This window comes from Stegostoma tigrinum, chromosome 45, assembly GCF_030684315.1.
Source record: "Stegostoma tigrinum isolate sSteTig4 chromosome 45, sSteTig4.hap1, whole genome shotgun sequence".
In the NCBI taxonomy this organism is placed as follows: Eukaryota; Metazoa; Chordata; class Chondrichthyes; order Orectolobiformes; family Stegostomatidae; genus Stegostoma; species Stegostoma tigrinum.
Window position 1 is genome coordinate 3,762,237 of NC_081398.1, and position 25,631 is coordinate 3,787,867.

Sequence of the window (25,631 nt, forward strand, 5' to 3'; positions counted from 1 at the left end):
TGACAAGGCAAGGTGAAGAAGGGGTGGGAACAGGCTTGCATAGAAACTGGAACAGCAGAGTGGAGGGAAGGGGCTGAATGGCCTGTTCTGTTTTCTATGGTAATGTAATGGATTGTGCCGGAATTCTGAAGCATTGGTCACTGAGGGCGGTTAATGTTGGAGCAAGTGTTAGTGCAAGACATGATGGACCGCATTGCTGTAACAGTTCTGCGACTATCACCTCTAGACTAACCAGATAATGACGAAAGTCCTGCATTAGTTAAGCCGACATTCATCAAGTAGCCCGGCTCAGGACCTTCTCAACATTAGCGTGCAATCCCAGCTCCATTACACAGGCAGCCATAAGACAGACATGAAAGGAGTAAGGATCACCCCACACCCCTGTGGTCACCAGCCAAATCAGGCATCTCCTGCATTTAAAACTCTCATCCCTGTTTTCCAAACACTTCCACAGTTTCACCTCCTCCCTGTCTCTGCGACTCCTCCAGGCCCACAGCCATATGACAGCTCAGCACTCCCAAATTCTAGCCTCCTATGCATCGCTCCAATTTCCATCTCTCCTCCATCGGTGTTTGTGCCTTCAACTACCCAGGGGTTCCCAAGCTCTGAAATTCTCTCCCTAAACCTCTCCAGCTCGCTCTCACTCTCTCTCAAAGGCACCTCATCAAAGTGACCGTCTGTGACAAAGGCTTTGGCCTTGCATCTCCTGGTGCAACTTAAGTGTATCCCTGACAACGCATCCAATAGCTTCGTCCTGTTCAGGACGCCACACAAATGCAGGCTGTTGTTGGCCCATCAATTTTAGTGACCCCCCCCTCCCCTGGACCCTGCGCAAGGTGGGGGGGGGGAGCGGTGTGTGGGAGTTCTCAGTTCAGAAAGCAGAAACTTGCATTTACGTGATGCCTGTCACATCCACAAGGACTTCTGACAAACAAAAAGTGCTTCACAGCCAGATAATGTAACTTCTGAAGTGTTGATCACTGTCATCAGGTGAAACACACATCCAATTCATGCATGGCAAGACCCCACAAAACACAATTTTTGTTTTGTATTGGAGAGTTCTGGTCTTAGCTCAGGAATAAATATGGGCCGGAGGACAACCGGGTAGACCCCTCCCTACCGTGATATAATGGGTCGGTCGCTCAGAGGACAGAGAGACGGCGCCTCTGGGCAGTGCAGCACTCCCCCAGCGACAGACAGGAGGGTCAGGCCATAAATTAGTTAATCACTGGTTAAGGTGGATACCGGGTCAGCAAAAACTAAAGGGGTGGGGTGGGGTGGGGGGGCAGGAGGAGCAACGATGCAGGTCGGCCGAGATCTCACTGAATGTCGGGGGGTGGGGAGGGCCAGCACAGCTTCAAGGGGCTGAGTGGCCGCCTCCACCTCCTTGTATTGTGTTTCCCGCAAGCCCCTGGGGCACAGAGGCGAATGCCTCGGTCCGTTGAAGATGCGCCACTCCTGACTTCGGAACTCAACCCCGGATTCAAATCCCAGAGTAGAACTGGGAGTGAGAAAGATCCCCGCTGGTGCAAAAATTCGCAGACAAACACGCACACATGCACGTGCACACGCACGCACGCACACACACACACATGCACGCACACATACACACACATGCGCACGCGCACACTCACACGCACACGCGCACACACACACACATGCACGCACACATACACACACATGCGCACGCGCACACTCACACGCACACGCGCACACACACACACATGCACGCACACATACACACACATGCGCGCGCGCACACTCACACGCACACGCGCACACACACACACATGCACGCACACATACACACACATGCGCGCGCGCACACTCACACGCACGCGCGCACACACACACACATGCACGCACACATACACACACATGCGCGCGCGCACACTCACACGCACGCGCGCACACACACACACATGCACGCACACATACACACACATGCGCGCGCGCACACTCACACGCACGCGCGCACACACACACACATGCACGCACACATACACACACATGCGCGCGCGCACACTCACACGCACACGCGCACACACACACACATGCACGCACACATACACACACATGCACGCGCGCACACTCACACGCACACGCGCACACACACACACATGCACGCACACATACACACACATGCACGTGCACACGCACGCACGCACACACACACACATGCACGCACACATACACACACATGCGCGCGCGCACACTCACACGCACACGCGCACACACACACACATGCACGCACACATACACACACATGCGCGCGCGCACACTCACACGCACACGCGCACACACACACACATTCAAAAATCTGGAAAGAATCCCTATCGCGTAAACCTCTTCGTTTCTGTTCCTCTTTGGTTGAATTATTTCCAGAGCCTGAGGAAGAAATGAAACAAATCGATTAGATTGGGACCAAGCAGCCACACGGCTGGTGCGTTTAAACAGCAGAATCAGTCAAACAAAGAACGTGCATTGCTTTATCACCTCTCTGGGCACCCCGCAGCACTTTCACTGTAATTGAAAATGCATCAGACTACACGATGAGAGCTGGGGTGGGGGGGGAGGGGAAGTGACCTGATTGAAGTATACAAAATTATGAGAGGCATGGATAGGGTGGGCCAAGCGGAGGCTTGGGGACCGCTTTGCAGAACACCTCCACTCGGTTTGCACCAAACAACTGCACCTCCCCAGCCGCGAACTATTTCCACTCCCCCTCCCATTCCTTAGATGATCTGTCCATCATGGGCCTCCTGCAGTGCTACAATGATGCCACCCGAAGGTTGCAGGAACAGCAACTCATATTCCACCTGGGAACCCTGCAGCCCAATGGTATCAATGTGGACTTCACCAGCTTCAAAATCTCCCCTCTCCCCACCGCATCCCAAAACCAACCAGCTCGTCCCCACCTCCCTAACCTGTCCTTCCTCCCACCTATCCCCTCCTCCCACCTCAAGCTCTACCCCCATCTACTACCTACTAACCTCATCCCGCCCCCTTGACCTGTCCGTCTTCCCTGGACTGACCTATCCCCTCCCTAACTCCCCACCTACACTCACCTTTACTGGCTCCATCCCCACCTCTTTGACCTGTCTGTCTCCTCTCCACCTATCATTTCCTTTTTCCATCTTCTATCCATCTCCCCCTCTCTCCCTATTTATTTCAGAACGCCCCTTCCCCTCCCCTATTTCTGATAAAGGGTCTAGGCCCGAAACGTCAGCTTTCCTGCCCCTCTTGTTGCTGCTGGGCCTGCTGTGTTCATCCAGCTCCACACCTTGTTGCCATGGAGAGGGTGAATAGTCTCTCCCCAGGGTGGAGATGTCAAATCATATGGGGCATGGGTTTAATCTGAGAGAGGGTGAAAGTTTAAAGGAGATGTGTGAGGCAAGCTTCTGGTTTTTTTTACACACAGGGTGAAATGCACTGCCAGGGGAGGCAGTCGAAGCAGAAACAGAAGCTTTTAAGTAGACACAATAACAAGCAGAGAATAGAGGGACAGGGACTATGTGCATAAAGATGGGTTCAGTTTAGAACAGCATTACGGCTGGCACATGCATGGTGGGCTGAAGGGCCTGTTCCTGTGTTGTGCTGTTCTATATAAACCCAGAGGTAACTAGTGGCCTCAGGACACTGGGTGGAGCTTTGTCCGCTCCTCCTCCTCACCCCCTTCTTCCAATATGTCCATGGGATCATTTCAGACCGTAGCAGATGGGAACCTCAGTTGAACATGGCAGCCAAAAGCAGGCATCTCTGACAACGCAGGGCCCCCTCAGGCCTGTTCTGAGAGTGTCAGATCTACTTGCTTAAAGCTGTCGGCTCAAAGGGGACTCAGCTCTCCCTCTGGGCTGCAGAGTTGTGGTCCAGAGAAGGGAGGTTGATCATCGCAGAAAGAGGGAGACCCAGGCAGCCACTAGAAATGGCTACACACACCAGGGATGCCAGGAATGATGAGCTGGCGCAGCTGTCACCCATCCCCTTTTAAGAGGACCAATGCACTCACCTACACTTGCATTCAGTGTGTCAAGTCTCCAATTTCAACCAGCAAGGCATCTTGCTTGGTCTTCAGCTCATCCCGGGTTTCCAGAAGTTCCATCAGTTGAGTGTTGAGACCTGACCAGGAGAACAAGATCAGGGGTCAGTACTAACCAGCCAGGATACATTGGATGCAAGTGTTCACGGGGCACCATCGAATTATCCAGGTTGCGTGGTCATTGACAGAAGGGAATTGATCAGGTGGTCTCAAGCACGCTTACAAAAGACCAGCCTGGTTCTTGTGTAGCAGGAGTAATGTCCCTACCCCTTAGCCGGGAGGTTCAAGCCCCAAACTGCCCCACAGGCTGGTTTGTAACGGTTTGAATGGGCTGGTTGGAAACTATCACTCAAAGCCTCCTCTCTCCCACGGTTGCACCCACTCCTGGAGGTACCTGAACCAGGCCTTGTGCTGCACATGATCTATCGCCAGTGGACGCTACAGGGGCTGGACTGCGTCATCTTCCCACTACAAATACATTCAAATTTGCTGAGCTTCCCTTCACAATTTGATTTTTATTACAGTCATCCTCTACTGGGCCGTCATCTGGCTTTAATTGGTTTTTGTTTTGAAAATAAACTCATTAATTGGCCATTAATACAATCTCCTGACTACAACTCCTGCGTATCCTTAGAGAGTGCTCCCTCTAGAGGCCTCCATGATGGTGACAGGGCCTCCAATGCATCATCGCCCCCAACCCAATTTCATATTTTAAATCTAAATTTGTTAAAAGTTTACAGTTTTACTCTTAGTTCCATTTTTGTTTTTTTTAAACAGGGCCATTAATCAATATGCCACCTTGGTTAGGATCCAAACCGATAGCTAGGGTCACCACAAACCATCAAATAACGGGAACTGCAGATGCTGGAGAATCCGAGATAACTAAGTGTAGAGCTGGATGAACTCCTAAGATGCTGCTTGGCCTGCTGTGTCCATCCGGCTCCACGCTTTGTTATCTTAAATAAGAACAAGAGTAGGCCATTCAGCCCTTCAAGTCTGTTCCATCACTCAACGGCATCACGGCTGATCTGTGACCTAACTCCGCATTACCTGACTTTAGCCCATATCACCATTTATAGCTTTGCTTAACAAATATTTATCGGTCCCAGATCTGCTGCGAATCTGTCGTTTGAAGCCACTGAACAATCAAGGGTTGAAGTCTGTTTTATAAAATAAAAGAATGTTGAGCAGAGAGGTCAAAATGCAAGGAAGTTAATACACACTGAATTGTAGAGTTGTACAGCATTGAAACAGACCCATTGGTCCAACCATTCTACACTGACCAGACACCTTAAATTAACCTGGTCCCATTTGCCAACATTTGGCCCATATCTCTCGAAACCCTTCTGATTCATTTACCCTTCCAGATGCCTTTTAAATGTTGTTCCACACACACACCACCCTCTGCGTGAAAAAGTTGCCCCTTGGGTCCCTTTTAAACCTTTCCCCTCTCACCTTAAACCTATGCCCCTCTAGTTTGGGACTCCAGGGAAAATGTCCTCAAGCCTATTCAGCCCTTCCAGAGAGTTCAAACCCTCCGACCCCGGCAATGTCCTGGAAAGTTGTTTTTCTGCGCTCTTTCAAATTTCACATCGTTCCTGTAGCATGGAGGCCAGAATGAGTTTTTAGAAATCACTGGTTCAGCCTCAGTTGGAGAACTAGGTCCAGGCTTGCCAAGGTGATGGAAAACACTTACAAAGAGATTTACTAGAAAGCTCCCAGGGGTTGAAGGAGAGACTGGAGGAGCCAGGATTGTTTTCCTTAGAAATGATGGCACCAGCAGAATAAAGAAGAAGAATCCGTTCTCACTGGCGATGGGCCAGAATCGAGAGGAACAGCAATTGTAGGTGGTCCCCAAAGGAACCAGGGTGGGGGAGATGAGCAGAACATATTGGTTTCTGCTGCAGCAAGCTGTTGCGATCTGGAGGGCACTGCCTCGCAAATTCGAGAGGAAATTTGAACAAGTGAAATTGGGGAAGTTGGTGAAAAAAATTGCACGACAGCGTACGAAAGAGCGGGGAGAATAGTGTGATTTATTAGACAGCTCTTCTAAAGGGTTAGTACGGGTACAACTAGCCAAGTAGCCTCTTGTTCTGAATTTCTTTAGGGCTTGTTTCTTTGCCCAGTGTGAGAATGCCAGTTCACTTTGTCTTTTTCAGATGGTGACTTCTGCAGTGGGGATTAGGGTCTACTGCGGAACCCAGTCTTCAGGCCATTTGGGAGACAGGCCTGGGAGGAGGCAGGAGGTGGGAATGTTTGTGAAGTTTACGCAGTGAATCAGCAGAATTCCAGCCAGACAATTGAAAACGAGGATGCATCCCAAAGGCCAGTTCTGCTCACACACACTGAACAAAAAGTCTGGGAACCACGCCAAATGGCTGCGTTGATACAAAGGGAATGCAGGGGAATCTCTAGGCTGTCAACAAACTACAATTTTACCCAAGACCTTTTCGTTATCTCAATATCCCAAAGCGGGTTACTCTTTGAAGTGCAGTCCGTGTCACAAAGTAGAATACTCTGAGGCCAATTTGTGCACAGGAAGCTCCCGCAAACTGAATTCTGCCAACGCCACTTTACAACTAATTTTGAGTTCAGCACTTTCAGATCGTCAACACACCCCCACTCCTTGCTTTGTGCTTTACCTGTTGCGTTCTCTGTCACCGTGTCCTCTCTCACCTCCTCCATAACACCCCCCCACCCCAGCTCTTCCCAGTCGGCCAGTTAGACATGCCGTTGTTCTGCCATTGTCACAATCTGATCACTTAATCTGACCCATCAGCATCCTTTCTCCCCAGCCACTCCAACTTCCATATCATGGCATAAATGCTGCCCCCCACACTTCACATCAGCTCTGATGAAGAGTCATCTAGACTCGAAGCGTCAGCTTGCTTCGCTCTCTCTCTCCACGGATGCTGCCTGACCTGCTGTGATCTCCAGAGTTTGTTGTTTTCAGTCGTTAACTCTTAACTGTCCTCTGAGTTATTAGGGATATCAACAAACCAGCAGTACCCACATCCCATGAATGAATTTAAAGAAAAACCCAACTGCCGTGGGTTTGGAGTTACATATAGACCAGGCCAGGTAAGGATGGCAGATTAAAGGACGTTAGTGAAACCACACAGGTATTTCCCCAAATAATTGACAATGGATTCGTGGTCATCATCAGATTCTTAATTCCACATTTTATATTTTTGAATTCTGGTGGGCCCCCAGAACATTTCCAGGGTGTCTAGATTAATAGTTTAGTGACAAGAACACAAAGCCATTGCTTCCCCAATACTTATGCTCCACACGAGCCCCTTTTCTCTTCTCCAGCTCTCTCACTTCCTCTTTCATCATTGCTGCAAATTCCTCTTAAACATCTCGATATTACTAAATGCAACTGCACCCTGTGAGTTGCAGTCTCCCTCCTTTGCCCAGGTTGAACATGTTCTCACACCAAACCACTTCCCCTTCAAATCTGCTCACTTCCTTTCAGATAAGGGGTGTTGCTAAGAGAACGTCTCTAGTTCCTTTATTTTCTGTGCACAGCCTGACACAGTCTCCCCTCCCCACATCCTGACAAGGGACTCAACATTATCAAGCCCTTTCTGAATTTGAGAGAATTTCAAAGACCAATGTCAGATCACCAGAGACAGTGAGAACTGCTAATGCCAAAGGTCTCAATGTGGACTTTACTACCTTCAAAATCTCCCCACCCCTGACCTCATCCAATGACCAACCCTCCCTCTCATTCCCGCCTCCTTGACCTGTCCGTCTTCTCTCCCACCTAACAGTCCCTCCCACCTCACTGGCCAATCTCCACCACTCCCTACCTGGACCATCCCATCTGCCTTCCCCAGCCCCACACCACCTCTCTATTTATTTCAGAGCCCCATTTCCCCTCCTCCATTTCTGAAGAAGGGTCCCGACCTGAAACGTCAGCTTTCCTGCTCCTCTGATGCTGCCTGGCCTGCTGTGTACCTCCAGCTCCAAACAGTGTTATCTCAGATTGCCTTTTCTGCTCTAGAGAGGGGAAAAAAAATGCCCCAACCTGCAGAAATGTAAATGTGGTCAACTCCGCTGTTATTGTCCCTTTCTCGCTCAGTTGGCTGGAAGGCTGGTTTGCACTGCAGAGCATGCCAGCAGCATGGATTCAGTTACTGTGCAGATCCCTCCTTCTCAAACCCCAAATTCTGTAACTTTAAGAAGCTTTTTTTTGGACGGGAGGTCGTAAGGCAAAGGGACTGAGCAGTTTTCCAAAACCGCTGGAGTGAACAGCTTGGGAGGCTTTGGTATTTTTCAGCAGTCTCAATGGGTGTGGCCAGCTCTCACACAGATCCAGAGTTCAGCGATTTGGTTTTTTTTAAGTACCATAAGAACCCTTGGGGTCTCAGAAGAGGTGGAAGCTTCAGTGAATGTCTCCTGACTGCTACTCTTCTCTGAACTTCTGGTCAGGCCACATTTGGAGTATTGTGTGCAATTTTGGGCCCCATATCTCAGGAAGGATGTACTGGCCCTGAAGCGGGTTCAGAGGAGGTTCACAAGAATGGTCCCAGGAACAGAAAGCTTAACATATGAGGAATGTTATGGACCCTGGGTCTATACTCAATGGAATTTAGAAGAATGATGAGGGAGTCTAATTAAAACTTACAGGATATTGAATGGCCTGGACAGGGTGGATGTTGGGAAGATGCTTCCATTGGTCAGAGAGACTAGGGCCTGAGGGCACTGCCTTAGAGTAAAGGGAATGGAGATAAGGAGAAACTTCTTCAGCCAGAGAGTGATGAATCTATGGAATTCACTGCCACAGAAGGCTGTGGAGGCAAGATTATTGTGTACATTTAAGGCTGAGGTAGATAGGTTCTTGATTATCAAGGAAATCAAGGGTTACAGAGAGAAAGAGGGAGAATGGGGTGAGAAACTTATCAGCCATGATTGAATAGCGAAGCAGACTTGATGGGCTAAATGGCCTGATTTCTGCTCCTACGCCTGATGGTCCAATTTTCTCTTGCTGTTTTTTGAGTTCCAGATTGGAGAACTGCATGTAAGAGTCTGTGTATGAATTTGTCCTTTTTGCCAGGGGCTGTGTTTATGGGATGTTACTAAATTCAAACAGTCAATTAGTAACGGGTTCTGTATCTGTCAGTCAGTTAAGTTTTCCAATATCTAGGTTATTCTAAATTCCTCTACGTTTTGTTTGCATTTTTAAAAGAGAGTGTTACAATAAATTGTGTTTTAACATTGCGTAGTTTGGCCAGTCGCATCGCGTCAGGAACGCAGAACTTGACATTTATCTTTAAAATAAGAACAAGTTGGGTCTAGGCTACCTTCTAAAAGTATTTTGCGGCAGTCTCGAGGCACGGTGACCCTCCAGTTAAACCACCACCAGCCATTCTCCAGCCCGTGATCTGGTAAGTTTGTAGTTACTTTACCTTTTTTATATCTTTTGATGTTAGGGTAGCTAGAATCGCACACAGAAGTGTGTGCTGACTAAATAAGCGTGAGCTTCTTAAATAACATTTCTCTGCTTCTCAACGCCAGGTGCTGTAAAAGAGGGCAAACCCTATCGAAGAGGCGTTAACTCTTGTGATTGCGAAGGGAAGGTTACAGCAGAGTGCTTGAATCCCCAAGTTCAGGCTTGAATATGTGACCTTCTGAGCCAGGAACAGAGAATTTTACTCAGTCTAATCGGCACGGCTGACTCAATATTTGTCAGTTCTCATGAGCCTCTTAGGAGAGAGGAAGCAAAATCGCATTCAAGGTAAACGCTGACAGGGCAGACCAGAACAGGTTTAAAACCACAGATAACAACTCATATGTGACTCACTGTCGCTGGGTCAAAAGCCAGGAACTCCCTCTCTCAACAGCACACCCCACAGACTGAAGCTGTTCATAAAGGCTACCTCTTCTCACGAGACCATAAGGAATAGGAGCTGGAGTCAGGCCACTCAGCCCCTCGGGCCTGTTCCACCATTCAGTAGCATCATGGCTGATCCAACACTCCTCACTTTCCTGTAACCTTTGATTCCCCGACTGATCAAAAATCTGTCTCAGCCTTCAATATACACAAGGAGTCTGCCCCCATGACTCACTATTTCCTTTGTTTCCATTAAGTATGTGGGAACAGGGGGCTGAGTTGGATGATCAGCCATATCGGGTGGTGGAGCAGGCTGGAAAAGGCCGAATGGCCTCCTCCTATTTTCTACATTTTTGAGGTAGCTCATCCCAAGGGCAATAAATTCTGGACTATCAGAGCAGCACTCACATCCCACAAAGGTAGGGAATAAAAAATAAGGCCTCAGTGTGACAAAATGGCTCCATGCGCTTCCCTGGAAGGTTAGGAAGGACACCATGACACATAAAGGACATATATAAAGGACGAGCGACCAAAGGCTTGGTCAAAGGGGTTGGCTGTAAGGAGGGTATTGAAAGGTGGAGAGTGAGGGGAGATGGAGAGGTTTAGGGAGAGGAGTTCCAGAGCTCGGAGCCCTAGCAGCTGAAGGCACGGCTGTCAATGGCGGAGCGGTGGGAATTGGGGGGATGGCCAAAGGGTTGGAGTCGGAGGAGCAGAGAGGTCTCGGAGGGGCAGGAGGAGATTATAGAGCGGGAAAGAAGGAGGCCGCGAGGCATTGGAGGGATTTGAGAGCTAGGGTGAGAATTCTAAGGTCAGAATGTTGGATTGGAAGAGTTTGGATAAACACAGCAGAGTTTCGGATGATCACAGATTAGGAGAGTAGCTCTGGGAGAGCAGACATGAGTCTAAGGCCTCAAAAAGGCTTTCAGGGAGACCGAGTTAAGGGGTTGGGGAACTTGGGTTGGTAGAAATGATCAAACCTTCACAACGCCATTAAAATAAGGGCCAGAAGCTCACCTTGGAGTCAGAAGTTGGTGAACAGATGGGTTTAATCCCCGACTGTAGCCAGGATAAGGGGTAGAGTTCAGAGCGGGACCAAATTTAACTGCAGTAAACTTCTCCTTACCCAGTACTGGGTGTTGGAGAAACAGCCTGAAAACTTAGAGAAGGCGGAAAAAAGCTGATGCTGTGGTTTCCGACAATGGCACCGTGGGGGAGTAGAATGCAAACCACAACTTTGAGGGGTCTCTGGTGAAGTCCAGGGGTAACGGCGAAGGAGCAGGAACATGGAAATAATTCACACGGCTGAAAGTGAACAAGTCCCATTCTGGTATCACACATTCACAACACAGTGGTTAGGTATACAGTAAAGCTCCCTCTACACCGTCCCCTGCCATCAAACACTCCCAGGATAGAGACGGCACGGGGCTAGATACAGAGCAAAGCTCCCTCTACACTGTCACCCCATCAAACACTCCCCAGGATGAGGGCAGTCAAGGGTCAGATACAGAGTGAAGCTCCCTCTACACTGTCCCCCATCAAACACTCCCAGGACAGGGACAGCACGGGGTTAGATACAGAGTAAAGCTCCCTCTGCACTGTGCCCAAGAAACAGTGCCTAACTCCCACCCAGCTCGATTCACAGACTTACAGTGAATTTGCGAGAAGAGGCTCGTTTGCAGGTTACAAAGTTGCGATGCCTTCATCTTTTGCAGCTCACTTTGTTCCAGAGATTTGCCTCGGCCCTCGGCATCTTTCAACTGAGGCAGAGAAAGATAGATTCTGTTGAGGAACTCTCAGAGTACAGGAAATAAAACAAGATTCCCGGGGTGCCTTTTTCAAACTCCCGATGTACCAAAGTGCTTACAAGCCAATGAGGGACTTTCTGAGGTGCAGTCCATTATTTAATGTAAAAACAAGCAGAGAATCTGTACACAGCAGGATCCCACTTACAGGAAGCTATTGAGGGCCAGTTTCTTCAGGTAAAGCAATACTAGTCCCAGGAGGTGAGAGAACCTCTCTGTTTTTCATCAAATTAGTGCATATTTTACACTCATCCAAGATGGTATTGATTGTCAAGTTTTCAACAGATCACCTAAAATATGGTATATCCGACAGTGCCCGCTCCCTCAGCACTGACCCTCCGACAGTGCCCGCTCCCTCAGCACTGACCCTCCGACAATGCCCGCTCCCTCAGCACTGACCCTCCAACAGTGCCCGCTTCCTCAGGGCTGACCCTCCGACAGTGCGGCGCTCCCTCAGCGCTGACCCTCCAACAGTGCCCGCTCCCTCAGCACTGACCCTCCGACAGTGCCCACTCCCTCAACACTGACCCTCCGACAGTGCGGCGCTCCCTCAGCACTGACCCTCCAACAGTGCCCGCTCCCTCAGGGCTGACCCTCCGACAGTGCGGCTCTCCCTCAGCGCTGACCCGCTGAATTTGGAATGTTGAACGAACTTGTTCCTGAACAATTTCGGCCAAACTCACCCGTTCAGCAGCTGCGCGCAGTTGCTGCTTCTCCTGGTCGAGTCTCCTCTGTAACAAGGCAAGGCTTCGCTTGGCCTCACTCTCCAGCTCTTTTCTGCGAGATTCCAGACTCCCCTCAATGGGGGAGGCCTCTCCTGTGGTTGTCTGACAAATCAGTGAATACAGAACATTACAGTCATGCTACATGGACAGAAATTCATCAAACTGCCTTTTGTACCCACCTCACCATTGACTACAATTCCAAATTTTGTGTGTTCTGCAGGTTTTGAAATTACACCGTTACCCACATGGATGACATGCTGAATTCGGCTCTTTCTGTGCTGCTTTCTTTCCCCCTACATCTCATAAACTGAACCTTCAACATCAGCTTACAATACCCGCTGGCTCAGTGGTTAACACCGCTGTCTCACTGCACCAGGGACCCGGGTTCGATCCCACCCTCGGACAACTGTCTGTGTGGAGTTTGCACATTCTCCCCGTGTCTGCATGGGTTTCCTCCGGGTGCTCCGGTTTCCTCCCACAGTCCAAAGATGTGCAGGCTAGGGTGGGTTGGCTGTGCTAAATTGTCCCATAGTGCCCAGGGATGAGCGGGTTAGGATGGGTTGGCCGTGCTAAATTGTCCCATAGTGCCCAGGGATGTGCGGGTTAGGGTGGATTGGCCGTGCTAAATTGTCCCATAGTGTCCAGGGATGTGCGGGTTAGGGTGGATTGGCCGTGCTAAATTGTCCCGTAGTGCCCAGGAATGTGCGGGTTACGGTGGATTGGCCGTGCTAAATTGTCCCATAGTGCCCAGGGATGTGCGGGTTAGGGTGGGTTGGCCGTGCTAAATTGTCCCATAGTGCCCAGGGATGTGCGGGTTAGGGTGGGTTGGCCGTGCTAAATTGTCCCGTAGTGCCCAGGGATGTGCGGGTTAGGGTGGGTTGGCCGTGCTAAATTGTCCCATAGTCCCCAGGGATGTGCGGGTTAGGGTGGGTTGGCCGTGCTAAATTGTCCCGTAGTGCCCAGGGATGTGCGGGTTAGGGTGGGTTGGCCGTGCTAAATTGTCCCATAGTGCCCAGGGATGTGCAGGTTAGGGTGGGTTGGCCGTGCTAAATTGTCCCATAGTGCCCAGGGATGTGTGGGTTAGAGTGGATTGGCCGTGCTAAATTGTCCCATAGTGCCCAGGGATGTGCGGGTTAGGGTGGATTCCAGGTGGATGGGTCTAGAAGGGACGCTGTGAGGGTCGATGTGCACTTGTTGGACTAAAGGGCCCGTTTCCATGCTGTTGGGATTTTATGATCTATGACCCCGAACCTTCCTGGGCCAGAGGGACAAAAATCTCAATCTGTCATGAGCAAAACAGCACCGAACCAGAAAGTGTGACCTTGTTGCAGTGATAACTAGGGACTGTCTCTTTTTGGCAGCAGCTAAAGGACAGTCTCGCTACCTGAGAGGATGGCGTGCTGGAAACATTTCCGATTGCTTCCTCGGATTCGCTCTCACTGCTGCTGTCATTGATGAAACACAACTGCAGGTTCATCCGACTGTGGAACCTGTGAGACAGACAGAAGCAAAGACCAAGGAATCACTGGGATATCGTGCTGAGGGAGCAGGCACTGTCAGAGGGTCAGCGCTGAGGGAGCGGACACCGTCAGAGGGTCAATGCTGAGGGAGCGGGCCCTGTCGGAGGGTCAGTGCTGAGGGAGTGGGCACTGTCAGAGGGTCAATGCTGAGGGAGTGGGCACTGTCAGAGGGTCAGTGCTGAGGGAGCGCTGCACTGTCAGAGGGTCAGTGCTGAGGGAGTGGGCACTGTCGGAGGGTCAGTGCTGAGGGAGCGCCGCACTGTCGGAGGGTCAGTGCTGCGGAGCAGGCACCGTCAGAGGGTCAGTGCTGAGGTTGCAGGCACCGTCAGAGGGTCAGTGCTGAGGGAGCAGGCACCGTCAGAGGGTCAGTGCTGAGGGAGCGCCGCACTGTCGGAGGGTGAGCGCTGAGGGAGCAGGCACCATCAGAGGGTCAGCGCTGAGGGAGCAGGCACCATCAGAGGGTCAGCGCTGAGGGAGCAGGCACCGTCAGAGGGTCAGCGCTGAGGGAGCAGGCACCATCAGAGGGTCAGCGCTGAGGGAGCACGCACCGTCAGAGGGTCAGTGCTGAGGGAGCAGGCACCGGCAGAGGGTCAGTGCTGAGGGAGCAGGCACCATCAGAGGGTCAGCGCTGAGGGAGCAGGCACCGTCAGAGGGTCACTGCTGAGGGAGAGGGCACTGTCGGAGGATCAGAGCTGAGAGAGCACCGCACTGTCAGAGGGTCAATGCTGAGGGAGCAGGCCCTGTCGGAGGGTCAGTGCTGAGGGAGTGGGCACTGTCAGAGGGTCAGTGCTGAGGGAGTGGGCACTGTCAGAGGGTCAGTGCTGAGGGAGCGCTGCACTGTCAGAGGGTCAGTGCTGAGGGAGTGGGCACTGTCGGAGGGCCAGTGCTGAGGAAGTGGGCACGGTCGGAGGGTCAGTGCTGAGGAAGTGGGCACTGTTGGAGGGTCAGTGCTGAGGGAGTGGGCACTGTTGGAGGGTCAGTGCTGAGGGAACGGGGCACTGTCGGAGGGTCAGTGCTGAGGGAGCAGGCACCGTCAGAGGGTCAGCGCTGAGGGAGCAGGCACCGTCAGAGGGTCAGCGCTGAGGGAGCAGGCACCGTCAGAGGGTCAGCGCTGAGGGAGCAGGCACCGTCAGAGGGTCAGCGCTGAGAGAGCAGGCACCGTCAGAGGGTCAGTGCTGAGGGAGCTGGCACCGTCGGAGGGTCAGCGCTGAGGGAGCAGGCACCGTCAGAGGGTCAGCGCTGAGGGAGCAGGCACCATCAGAGGGTCAGCGCTGAGGGAGCACGCACCGTCAGAGGGTCAGTGCTGAGGGAGCAGGCACCATCAGAGGGTCAGCGCTGAGGGAGCAGTCACCATCAGAGGGTCAGCGCTGAGGGAGCAGGCACCGTCAGAGGGTCAGCGCTGAGGGAGCAGGCACCATCAGAGGGTCAGCGCTGAGAGAGCAGGCACCGTCAGAGGGTCAGTGCTGAGGGAGCTGGCACCGTCAGAGGGTCAGCGCTGAGGGAGCAGGCACCGTCAGAGGGTCAGCGCTGAGGGAGCAGGCACCGTCAGAGGGTCAGCGCTGAGGGAGCAGGCACCGTCAGAGGGTCAGTGCTGAGGGAGCAGGCACCATCAGAGGGTCAGCGCTGAGGGAGCAGGCACCGTCAGAGGGTCACTGCTGAGGGAGTGGGCACCGTCAGAGGGTCAGTGCTGAGGGAGAAGGCACCGTCAGAGGGTCACTGCTGAGGGAGCAGGCACCATCAGAGGGTCAGCGCTGAGGGAGCAGGCACCATCAGAGGGTCAGCGCTGAGGGAGCAGGCACCGTCAGAGGGTCACTGCGGAGGGAGTGGGCACTGTCGGAGGATCAGTGCTGAGAGAGCACCGCACCGTCAGAGGGTCAGCACTGAGGGAGCAGGCACCGTCAGACGGTCAGCGCTGAGGGAGCAGGCACCATCAGAGGGTCAGCGCTGGGGTAGCAGGCACCGTCAGAGGGTCAGTGCTGAGGGAGCAGGCACCGTCAGAGGGTCAGTGCTGAGGGAGCGCCGCACTGTCGGAGGGTCAGTGCTGCGGGAGCAGGCACCGTCAGAGGGTCAGCGCTGGGGTAGCAGGCACCGTCAGAGGGTCAGCGCTGAGGGAGCAGGCACCGTCAGAGGGTCACTGCTGAGAGAGTGGGCACTGTCGGTGGATCAGTGCTGAGAGAGCGCCGCACTGTCAGATGGTCAATGCTGAGGGAGCGGGCCCTGTCGGAGGGTCAGTGCTGAGGGAGTGGGCACTGTCGGAGGATCAGTGCTGAGGGAGTGGGCACTGTCGGAGGGTCAGTGCTGAGGTAGCGCCGCACTGTCAGAGGGTCAGTGCTGAGGGAGTTGGCACTGTTGGAGGGTCAGTGCTGAGGAAGTGGGCACGGTCGGAGGGTCAGTGCTGAGGAAGTGGGCACTGTTGGAGGGTCAGTGCTGAGGGAGTGGGCACTGTTGGAGGGTCAGTGCTGAGGGAACGAGGCACTGTTGGAGGGTCAGTGCTGAGGGAGCAGGCACCATCAGAGGGTCAGCGCTGAGGGAGCAGGCACCATCAGAGGGTCAGCGCTGAGGGAGCAGGCACCATCAGAGGGTCAGCGCTGAGGGAGCAGGCACCGTCAGAGGGTCAGCGCTGAGGGAGCAGGCACCGTCAGAGGGTCAGTGCTGAGGGAGTGGGCACTGTCGGAGCGTCAGTGCTGAGGGGGTGGGGCACTGTCGGAGGGTCAGTGCTGAGGGAGTGAGCACTGTCGGAGGGTCAGTGCTGAGGGAGCGCCGCACTGTCGGAGGGTCAGTGCTGAGGGAGTGGGCACTGTCGGAGTGTCAGTGCTGAGGGAGCGCCGCACTGTCGGAGGGTCAGCGCTGAGGGAGTGGGCACTGTCGGAGGGTCAGTGCTGAGGAAGTGGGCACGGTCGGAGGGTCAGTGCTGAGGGAGCGCTGCATTGTAGGAGGGTCAGTGCTGAGGGAGCAGGCACCGTCAGAGGGTCAGTGCTGAGGGAGTGGGCACTGTCGGAGGGTCAGTGCCGAGGGAGCGTCGCACTGTTGGAGGGTCAGTGCCGAGGGAGTGCCGCACTGTCGGAGGGTCAGCGTTCAGGGAGTGGGCACTATCGGAGGGAGCGCTGCACCCCTCTCTGTCTTTGGAGCTTCAGTTCTCCCATGGTGCTTCAGAGGTATTGCTTTCTGGAATTTCACTCTCAAGTCTCTGAGAGTTACAATATTTTTGGCTCTAAGGCGAGAGAGAGAGAGAGATGGAGATAGAGAGACTGTGAAGGCGAGCTTGTGAACTACACACTCAGCAGAGCTGCCTGGTGCCATGATACAGAGCCCTCAAAAACTGTTTCTGTTCAGTCGGGCCAGAAACTATTGGCTTCGCATTTGGGCCAGGCTCAGTTAAGAGGAAATAATGACCAGCTCACGTGCCCTGCCCCTACCTCGTGGTGCAGTGAAAGTTCATCATTTGCCAACTGCTGCTGCCCGCTCGCTCCCAGGAGCTGAATCTCTCCATTTTCCTTCTGCCCAGAGGCTGGAATATAAAAAGGGAAAGCTATGAAACTGTGAATGCAATACTCTCTGGTGCACTCCTGAGCTCTGTCCTCCCAGTTCGATCCACACTCACATCGCCCCCTCAAAAACCCAGAAATAAAGAGCACACAGTAAGGCATTCCACACTCTGTACCTCAGCCCAGACCTGACAGGTGGGTGAGGGAATGGTTACAGCACAGAAGAAAGCCATTCAGCCTTTTGTGCCTGTGCTAGCCCTCTGCAAGTGCAGCTCCCCTCTCGCCCAACCCCACCTTTCCCCTGTAATGCTGCACACACACACTCCTCCTTGACAAATGATCTCTTCTGGAAAGCCTCGATTGAGCCTCCATCCTACACTGTCATGTGGCAGGGTCCAGATCCTCGCCCCTCGCCCATTTCGTCATGACACCCAATCTGATTGTGGCTTTAATTCTACTTTCCCATCACCTTTGTCTCTGTTCTCATCAAAAATCTAACTGAGCCTTGGGTACACGCCTCCATTGCTCTCTCGAGGACAGAACTCCAACCCGTAACGATCCCCTGAGAAGAAACTCCTCCCTCATCTCCCTCTTCAGTAAGACACTCCGTTATTTCCTAACTACATCCCCTAGATCCATTCATGAGGGGAAAGAACCACCTAGCATTTATTTTATTAAGCACTCCTGACACATCTGAATCTTCTGTGTCATTTGTATAAACAATTTGGAATGAACATAGGATGAATGGTTAGTAAGTTTGCAGATGACACCAAAATTGGAGGTATAGGGGACAGGGAACATAGAGCATAGAACATAGCACATTACAGTGCAGTACAGGCCCTTCGGCCCTCAATGCTGCGCCGACCTGTGAAACCAATCTGAAGCCCGTCTAACCTACACTATTCCATTATCATCCATATGTCTATCCAATGACCATTTAAATGCCCTTAATGTTGGTGAGTCTACTATTGTTGCAGGCAGAGCATTCCACACCCTTACTACTCTCTAAGAACCTACCTCTGAAATCTGTCCTATATTTATCACCCCTCAATTTAAAGCTATGTTCCCTTGTGCTAGTCATCTCCATCCGAGGAAAAAGGCTCTCACTGTACACCCTATCTAATCCTCTGATCATCTTGTATGTCTCTATTAAGTTGCCTCTTAACCTTCTTCTCTCTAATGAACACAGCCTCAAGTCCCTCAGCCTTTCCTCATAAGACCTTCCCTCCAGACCAGGCAACATCCTGGTAAATCTCCTCTGCTCCCTTTCCAATGCTTTCACATCCTTCCTATAAGGGAAGAAGCTTATCTCAGAGTACAACAGGATCTTGATCAGGTGGGCCGTAGAGTCATACAGCATGGAAGCAGACCCTTTGGTCCAACTCGTCCATACCGACCAGATATCCTAAATTAATCTAATCTCATTTGCCAGCATTTGGCCCATATCCCTCTGAAACTTTCTCACTCATATACCCATCCAGATGCTTTATAAATATTGTAACTGTACCAGCCTCCACCATTCCATCCATGCACCACCCTCTGTGTGAAAAAGTTACTCCTTATGTTCCTTTTAAATCCTTCCCCTCTCACCTTTAACCTATGCCCTCGAGTTTTGGACTCCCCTACCCTGGGGAAAACACCTTGGCTACTCACCCTATCCATGCCCCTCATGATTTTATAAACTTCTATAGGCTCACCCCTCAGCCTCCGATGCTCCAGGGAAAATAGCCCCTATTCAGCCTCTCCCTGTAGCTCAAACCCTCCCACCCCGGCAACATCCTTATAAATCTTTTCTGAACCCTTTCAAGTTTAACAACACCTTTCCTACGCCAGGAAGACCAGAACTGAATGCAGTACTCCAAAAGTTGAAGGGAGGTGGGACGGGCTGGGGGTTGTTGGGGATGGAGGTTACAAAAATAGGAATCGCTGGAAAAGCTCAGCAGGGCTGGCAGAAACTGTGGAGAGAAATCAAGAGTTAACGTTGCAGGTTGAGTGACCCTTCCTCAGAAGGGATGGAGGTCTCCAAGCAACAAGGAGATGCTGAAGGGGCACGTGAAGAGAGATAGAACCTTTCAAAGCGCAGAAGCAGGCCATTCATCCCATGCTAGCACCTCATGGAGAAATAGGCCCAGGGTAGCTCTGAATCGCAACTGTTGCTGTCTGAAAAATAGAAGTGCTTTTGGATATTAACTCTTCACACAAATAAAAAACAGCGATAGGGATAGAACAAATAGAACAAAAATAATCAGAGGGTTAGATAGGGTGGATAGGGAGAGCCTTTTTCCTAGGATGGTGACGGCGAGCACGAGGGGGCATAGCTTTAAATTGAGGGGTGAAAGATATAGGACAGATGTCAGAGGTAGTTTCTTTACTCAGAGAGTAGTAAGGGAATGGAACGCTTTGCCTGCAACAGTGTAGATTCGCCAACTTTAGGTACATTTAAGTCATCATTGGATAAGCATATGGACATACATGGAATAGTGTAGGTTAGATGGGCTTGAGATCGGTATGACAGGTCGGCACAACATCAAGGGCCGAAGGGCCTGTACTGTGCTGTAATGTTCTATGTTCTATGCTTTTTAACATCCAACCCTTTCAGTTTGTTCTGCCAGTCAGCATAAATAAAACATGGGCTTCCCCAGCCATTCCCTGTTCTTCCTGATGACCCCAGGAGACCGGAAATCTGTCTTCTTGCAGAAACATGCTACTAGGGTTGTCTGTTGGGGACAATGGTCTCTTGGCTCCCAGGTGTCCAGGGCAACAAATGGATGATCTAGCCACCACCCCCCCCCTCCACCTCACCCGCCCACCTACCCCTAGCAGCGGGTGATGGGCACACTCACCGACCCTTCCCCAGCAGCGGTGCCTGCTTTGCGGTTCCGCTCTCGTGCCTGTTGCCTCTCGTCTTCCTGTAGCTGGAGCCCGGCGATGTGACTCTCCAAGGTCTCCCAGTTCATGATGGGCAGCTCGCTCGCCGCTGCCTCTGGCAGAGGGGTGCACATTGTCAGGGGAGGGGTTCCAACCGGCTTGGCCGATGGTGCCTCTTGGGTCCCATGCCCCGATGGGTTGCCCATCGGGCTATGACCACCGCCCTCTCCTGCTGCCAGGACGCTCGGGCCATCCTGGGCCTGACCCTCGGGCGTTTTCAGCTCACAGTCCTGAAAGCCCTCATCGTCAGAGGAGCTGGATCCTAAGACGGCCAGGGGCTTCTGCCCCTCCAGCCGGAACCTACCGGAATCCTGCCGCGCTATCATGGAACTGAAGAGCTCGCCTCCCGAATCCATACCATAGTTCTGCACCTCTTTAAAAAAAAAGTTAAGGAGAGAGAAGAACATCCAGTTAGACAGAGGCCATGTCAAAGGAATTATAGCCAACAGGTTAATGTTCTGGAGATGCCTGTTAAAATCGCACATCGGCAACTAATTGAATTTAAATTCAATCAAATCAAACGGGTCAGCATTTAAAAAGATGGGGTGTATGGGCCAAGTACAGGTAAATGGGACTGGTGTCGTTTGGTGGCCATACAGACATGGTAGGCCGAAGGGCCTGTTTCTGTGCCATGTGCTAAATTTGGAATTAAAATCTCATCCCAATGACAAGAAACCGAATGTTGTAAAAATCTATCTGGGCTCCCTAATGCCCTTCAGGGAAGGGAATCTGCTGTCCTTATCCAGTTTGGCCTACACGTGACTCCAGCCCCACAGCAATGGGCTTGATTCTCAACTGCCCTCTGGCACGGTGGCTCAGTGGTGAGCACTGCTGCCTCACAGTACCAGGGACCCGGGTTCAATTCCATCCTCAGGTGACTGTCTGTGAGGAGTTTGCACATTCTCCCTGTGTCTGCGTGGGTTTCCTGCAGGTGCTCTGCTTTCCTCCCACAGTCCAAAGATGTGAAGGCTAGGTGTACTGGCCATGCTAAATGTGGGATTATGGGGATAGGGAAAGGGGGAAGGATGCTGTTTGGAGGGTTGTTGAGAAATCAATTGGCTGCATGGCCTCTCCCTACACTGTAGGGATTTTATGAACTAAGCAACAAAAAAAAATTTCTGAGCTACGTAAGGAAATATTTGGGACAGCAAATAGGAAACTGGAATTGAAGATTATCAAGCCAGCCATGATCTCATTGAATGGCAGAGCAGATTTGATGGATTGCAGGACCTACTTCTGCTTCTGCTGACAAAGTGGTCAATTTTAAGACGTGTCTTAAAGGAAGAGAGAGAGAGAGAGAGAGATGGAAAAGTTTGCTTCCAGAGTTTAGCGTTCAGAGCTGATACAGCAGTATACTGCTCAAAACTGTTGCTATGAGCCTGAAAGACAATACATGTCTAGGAAGGTGTCTAGTCTGGAGGACGTCAAAGGGATCACTTGGTCAGAACATCATGGGTCTAAAAGACATTAGATCACGAGCGAAAAAAGAAAGAGCTTGAGCAAAGGCCAGTACCAGCTGCTCTCAGGGAGAAACGGGTTCTCGAAATCGAAAAGACTTCAGAGGTCAGATGGACTGGTGCTTCAAGAGTTAAACCACATGGGCAGAGCACAGACACTTGGCTTGTATTCCCTTGATTTCAGAAGATTAAGCAGTGATCTGATCATAGCCTTTAAAATGCTTTGACCAGGCAGACAACAGAGAAATAAGGGCCTCCAACGTTTGAAAACCAGAAGAAAGGAGTAGAATCTTACATCTAGAGTGAGACCCTGGAGGTGGGACCTTTCAATCTAAACAACTTGCGATAAGCGCTGGCATTTGTATAGCAAATTCCGCTACCCCCAAAGCACCTGGCTGTCAGTAGGTCACTGTCGGGACATGGAAAATGCAATGCCCAGGTTGCACACAGCAAGCTCCTGCAATCAGTGGTGAGGAATTAAGGTGATTGGATTTCCACTGGATATTGGTTGGAGGGATAATCCCAGGAAAGTAGGGAGCACACCCAGCATTACCAAACCCTCCCCCACTCACCATTTCCTCTTCAGGGCAAACCTGCCTTTATTGGTGAGTGCATTGAGCACAGGAGTCAGGAGGTCATGTTGGGGCTGTACAGGACAGTGGTTAGGGCCACTAGAAAACTGTGTGTAATTCTGGTCTCCCTGCTTTCGGAAGGATGTTACTAAACTTGAAAGGGTTCAGAAAAGATTTATACAGATGCTGCCGGAGTGGGAGGGTTTGAGCTACAGGGAGAGGCTGAATAGGCTGGGGCTATATTCCCTGGAGTGTCAGGGACTGAGGGGTGACCTTATAGAGGTTTATAAAATCATGAGGGGCATGGATAGGGTGAATAGTCAAGGTCTTTTCCCCAGGGTGGGGGAGTCCAAACTAGAGGGGCATAGGTTTAGGGTGAGAGGGAAAGATTTAAAAGGGACCTGAGGGGTAACTTTTTCACACAGAGGGTGGTGCGTGTATGGAATGAGCTGCCAGAGGAAGTGGTGGGGGCTGGTACAGTTACAGCATTTAAAAGGCACCTGGATGGGGACATGGACAGGAAGGGTTTAGAGGGATATGGGTGAAATGCTGGCAAATGGGACTCGATTAATTTAGGGTATCTGGGTCAGCATGAGCCAGTTGGACCGAAGGGTCTGTTTCCATGCTGTACCTCTCTATGGCTCTAGGGGGTGTGCACACAGGGCGGGATGAGCTTCATCTGAGGGGTGGCACCTCTGACAGTGTGGCACTCCCTGGGCACTGGCTCAGGGCGTGTGCACCCACATGGGTCACAGCTGGCTGTTTAAGAGGTCAGATCCCACAGGATGAGTGTGCAAACTGCTCAGTTTGGGAGCGGAGACAGAGAGGTGGGGGAACATGCGAGGAATTTCAATGGACAAGTCACGCAGGGACTAGATCCGAGCTGCTTGCGAACTGGAGGAATTTGATGGGGGGGGGGGTGTGGGTGGAATGACGGGCGGGGAAAAGGCTTGCTTTAAAACAGAAAATAAAATCCTTCCACCCATATATATATATATATAAATAAACCCCCTCCTGAGCTGGCACTACTGAAACGTGAAGGGGTTTTAAAACGCCTGAGTTTTCACTGAATACCATTCAGTTTCCAGGAGAACTGAAATCGAGCCAGCTCTTTCTTGGGGCAGGAAATCTCTCTGTTCGCGTTAGGATATTTACACAAATGCATTCCTGGCGCAAACTGAAATTTCATTCGGTCTTTTGTAACTTCCGGGTCTTCAAATCTGGGGATCCTTTTCCTGCCCCCACCCCGTCCAATTCCAGAGGCATGAAACTCACCTAAAGAGACGAGAATTTCAATCCAGTTGTCAGTGTCTGCTCCAGACACGAATCCTCTCAAAAACTGTAGACCGGCCCAACGCAGAGCAGCCAACTCACTCCTGGGTCCCCTTCCTCTTAAACTTATGAAATCAGACTGACTGGCTGAAGTTCCTTTCCAACTTTTCCTTGCTGGTTAACTCCTCCCAGTTCACTGCAAAGTCAGGGAGCTGTCACTTTCTCTCCACCTCCAGCAATAACTGGGATCTGATATATTAGCCTGTCAAACAAGACTTCTCCCAGGATAAATCCAGTGGAAGATCAGGCCTGCAAATGTAACATTCCCAATGCCGGAGTGCTAACAGATACACAAGGTGGAGATGGGGACACCACGGAAACTGCGACAGAGGCAGTCATTTAGCATGGGAGATTGAGTCTCTGGTCCAATGAAACTTGAAAGGGCTCAGAAAAGTTTTACAAGGATGTTGCCGGGGTTGGAGGGTTTGAGCTACCGGGAGAGGCTGAATAGGCTGGGGCTATTTTCCCTGGAGCTTCGGAGGCTGAGGGGTGACCTTGCAGAGGTTTATAAAATCATGTGGGGCATGGAGCCAATGTCTTTTTCCCAGAATAGGACAGTCCAAAACTAGAGGGGCATAGGTTTAAGGTGAGAGGGGAAAGATTTAAAAGGGACCTGAGGGGCAACTTTTTCACACAGAGGGTGGTGCGTGTATGGAATGAGCTGCCACAGGAAGTGGTGGAGGCTGGTACAGTTACAACATTTAAAAGGCATCGGGATGGGTTTGTGAATAGGAAGGGTTTAGAGGGATGGGGCCAAAAGCTGGGAATTGAGACGAGATTTATTTAGTACATCTATATCATGGATAGTTTGGACCAAGAGGCCTGTTTCGGTGCTGTATATCTCTATGAGTCTGTAACTAGTCCATGCCATGTTCCCAAGCTAAACTCATCCCATTTGCCTACATTTGGCCCACATCCATCCAAACCTTTCCCATTCATGTACTTATCCAAATGTCTTTTAAATGTCTTCCTCCGGAAGTTCATTCCACACATGAACCACTCTGTGTAAAATAGTTGCACCCCCCCCCCCATGTCCTTTATAAATCTTTATCCTCTCACCTTAAAAATATGCTCGGGGGGGGGGGGGGGGGAAAGGCAGATTTAAAACAGCCCTGAAGGAGTAGAGCAGAGGAAAGCAGCGAGATTTACACGGGGAATTCCAGAGCTTGGGGTGTCAAACAGCTGAAGGTACAGACTTCACCATTGATGGTGGAAATTGAGGGTTCCCCCAAGAGGCCAGGATCGGAGGAATGCAGAAATCTGTGAGTATAATGGGGCTGAAGTAATGTAGAAATAAGATGCTGATACATGGCCACAGAGGGATTTCAAAGATGAAGAATGACTTCTAGATTAGAGGACAGACCAAAGTTTGAAGCAGCCTCGGTATAAGTTAGGATACAGAGCAAGGTCAAAATCATGAATGGTAGAATGCTAGCCTGGGACTGTTGGAAAAGTACCCCACTTTAGGTATTTATAACTGGAATTCAGAATAGTATTTGACAGTGACTCAATATCTTGGCGGTGTCTACTGTCTATTATGTGCTTCCCTCGTAGTGGCTCAGTGGTGAGCAGTGCTGCCTCACAGCGCCAGGGACCCGGGTTCGATTCCACCCTCTGGCGACTATCTGTCCAGAGTTTGCACATTCTCCCCGTGTCTGCGTGGGTTTCCTCTGGGTGCTCGTTTTCCTCCCACAGTCCAAAGGTGCGCAGATCAGGGTGGTTTGGCCATGCTAAATTGCCCGTAGCGTTCAGGGATGCGTAGATTAGGTGGGTTATAGGGGGTTGGGTCTGGGTGGGATGCTCTGAGAGTTGGTGTGGACTTGGGCCGTACTGTAGGGATTAAAAAAAGAATACTTGGGCATGGACAAGACCAGAGGCAAAGTGGACAGTCATGGACTGGACACATCCCGAACCTATTGCTAATCTTGTAAG

General features: G+C 51.3%; 1 protein-coding gene across 1 annotated transcript; it reads right to left on the reverse strand.

Moving 5' to 3' along the window:
* Window positions 1–2,095: 2,095 nt before the first annotated feature.
* On the reverse strand, window positions 2,096–23,817 carry LOC125448743 (schwannomin-interacting protein 1-like). Its single transcript, XM_059642634.1, has 8 exons — window positions 23,643–23,817; window positions 20,254–20,711; window positions 17,342–17,433; window positions 13,790–13,895; window positions 12,364–12,507; window positions 11,527–11,635; window positions 4,010–4,119; window positions 2,096–2,388 (listed from the first exon to the last, which is right to left on the reverse strand). Exons 2-7 carry the CDS (start codon window positions 20,692–20,694, stop codon window positions 4,022–4,024), a joined length of 990 nt encoding a protein of 329 aa, XP_059498617.1. The 5' UTR covers window positions 20,695–20,711; window positions 23,643–23,817; the 3' UTR covers window positions 2,096–2,388; window positions 4,010–4,021.
* Window positions 23,818–25,631: the final 1,814 nt, after the last annotated feature.

What these genes read in the sequence shown, in the direction of transcription:
- LOC125448743 (XM_059642634.1), bottom strand. Translation starts at nt 20,694, where the DNA reads ATGGATTCGGGAGGCGAGCTCTTCAGTTCCATGATAGCGCGGCAGGAT. An exon ending in AACTTTCACTGCACCACGAG is followed by an intron (nt 13,896 to 17,341) that starts GTAGGGGCAGGG and finishes TCTGTCTCACAG; the next exon opens with GTTCCACAGTCGGATGAACC. An exon ending in CCTCTTCTCGCAAATTCACT is followed by an intron (nt 4,120 to 11,526) that starts GTAAGTCTGTGA and finishes TCTCCTGGTCAG; the next exon opens with GTCTCAACACTCAACTGATG.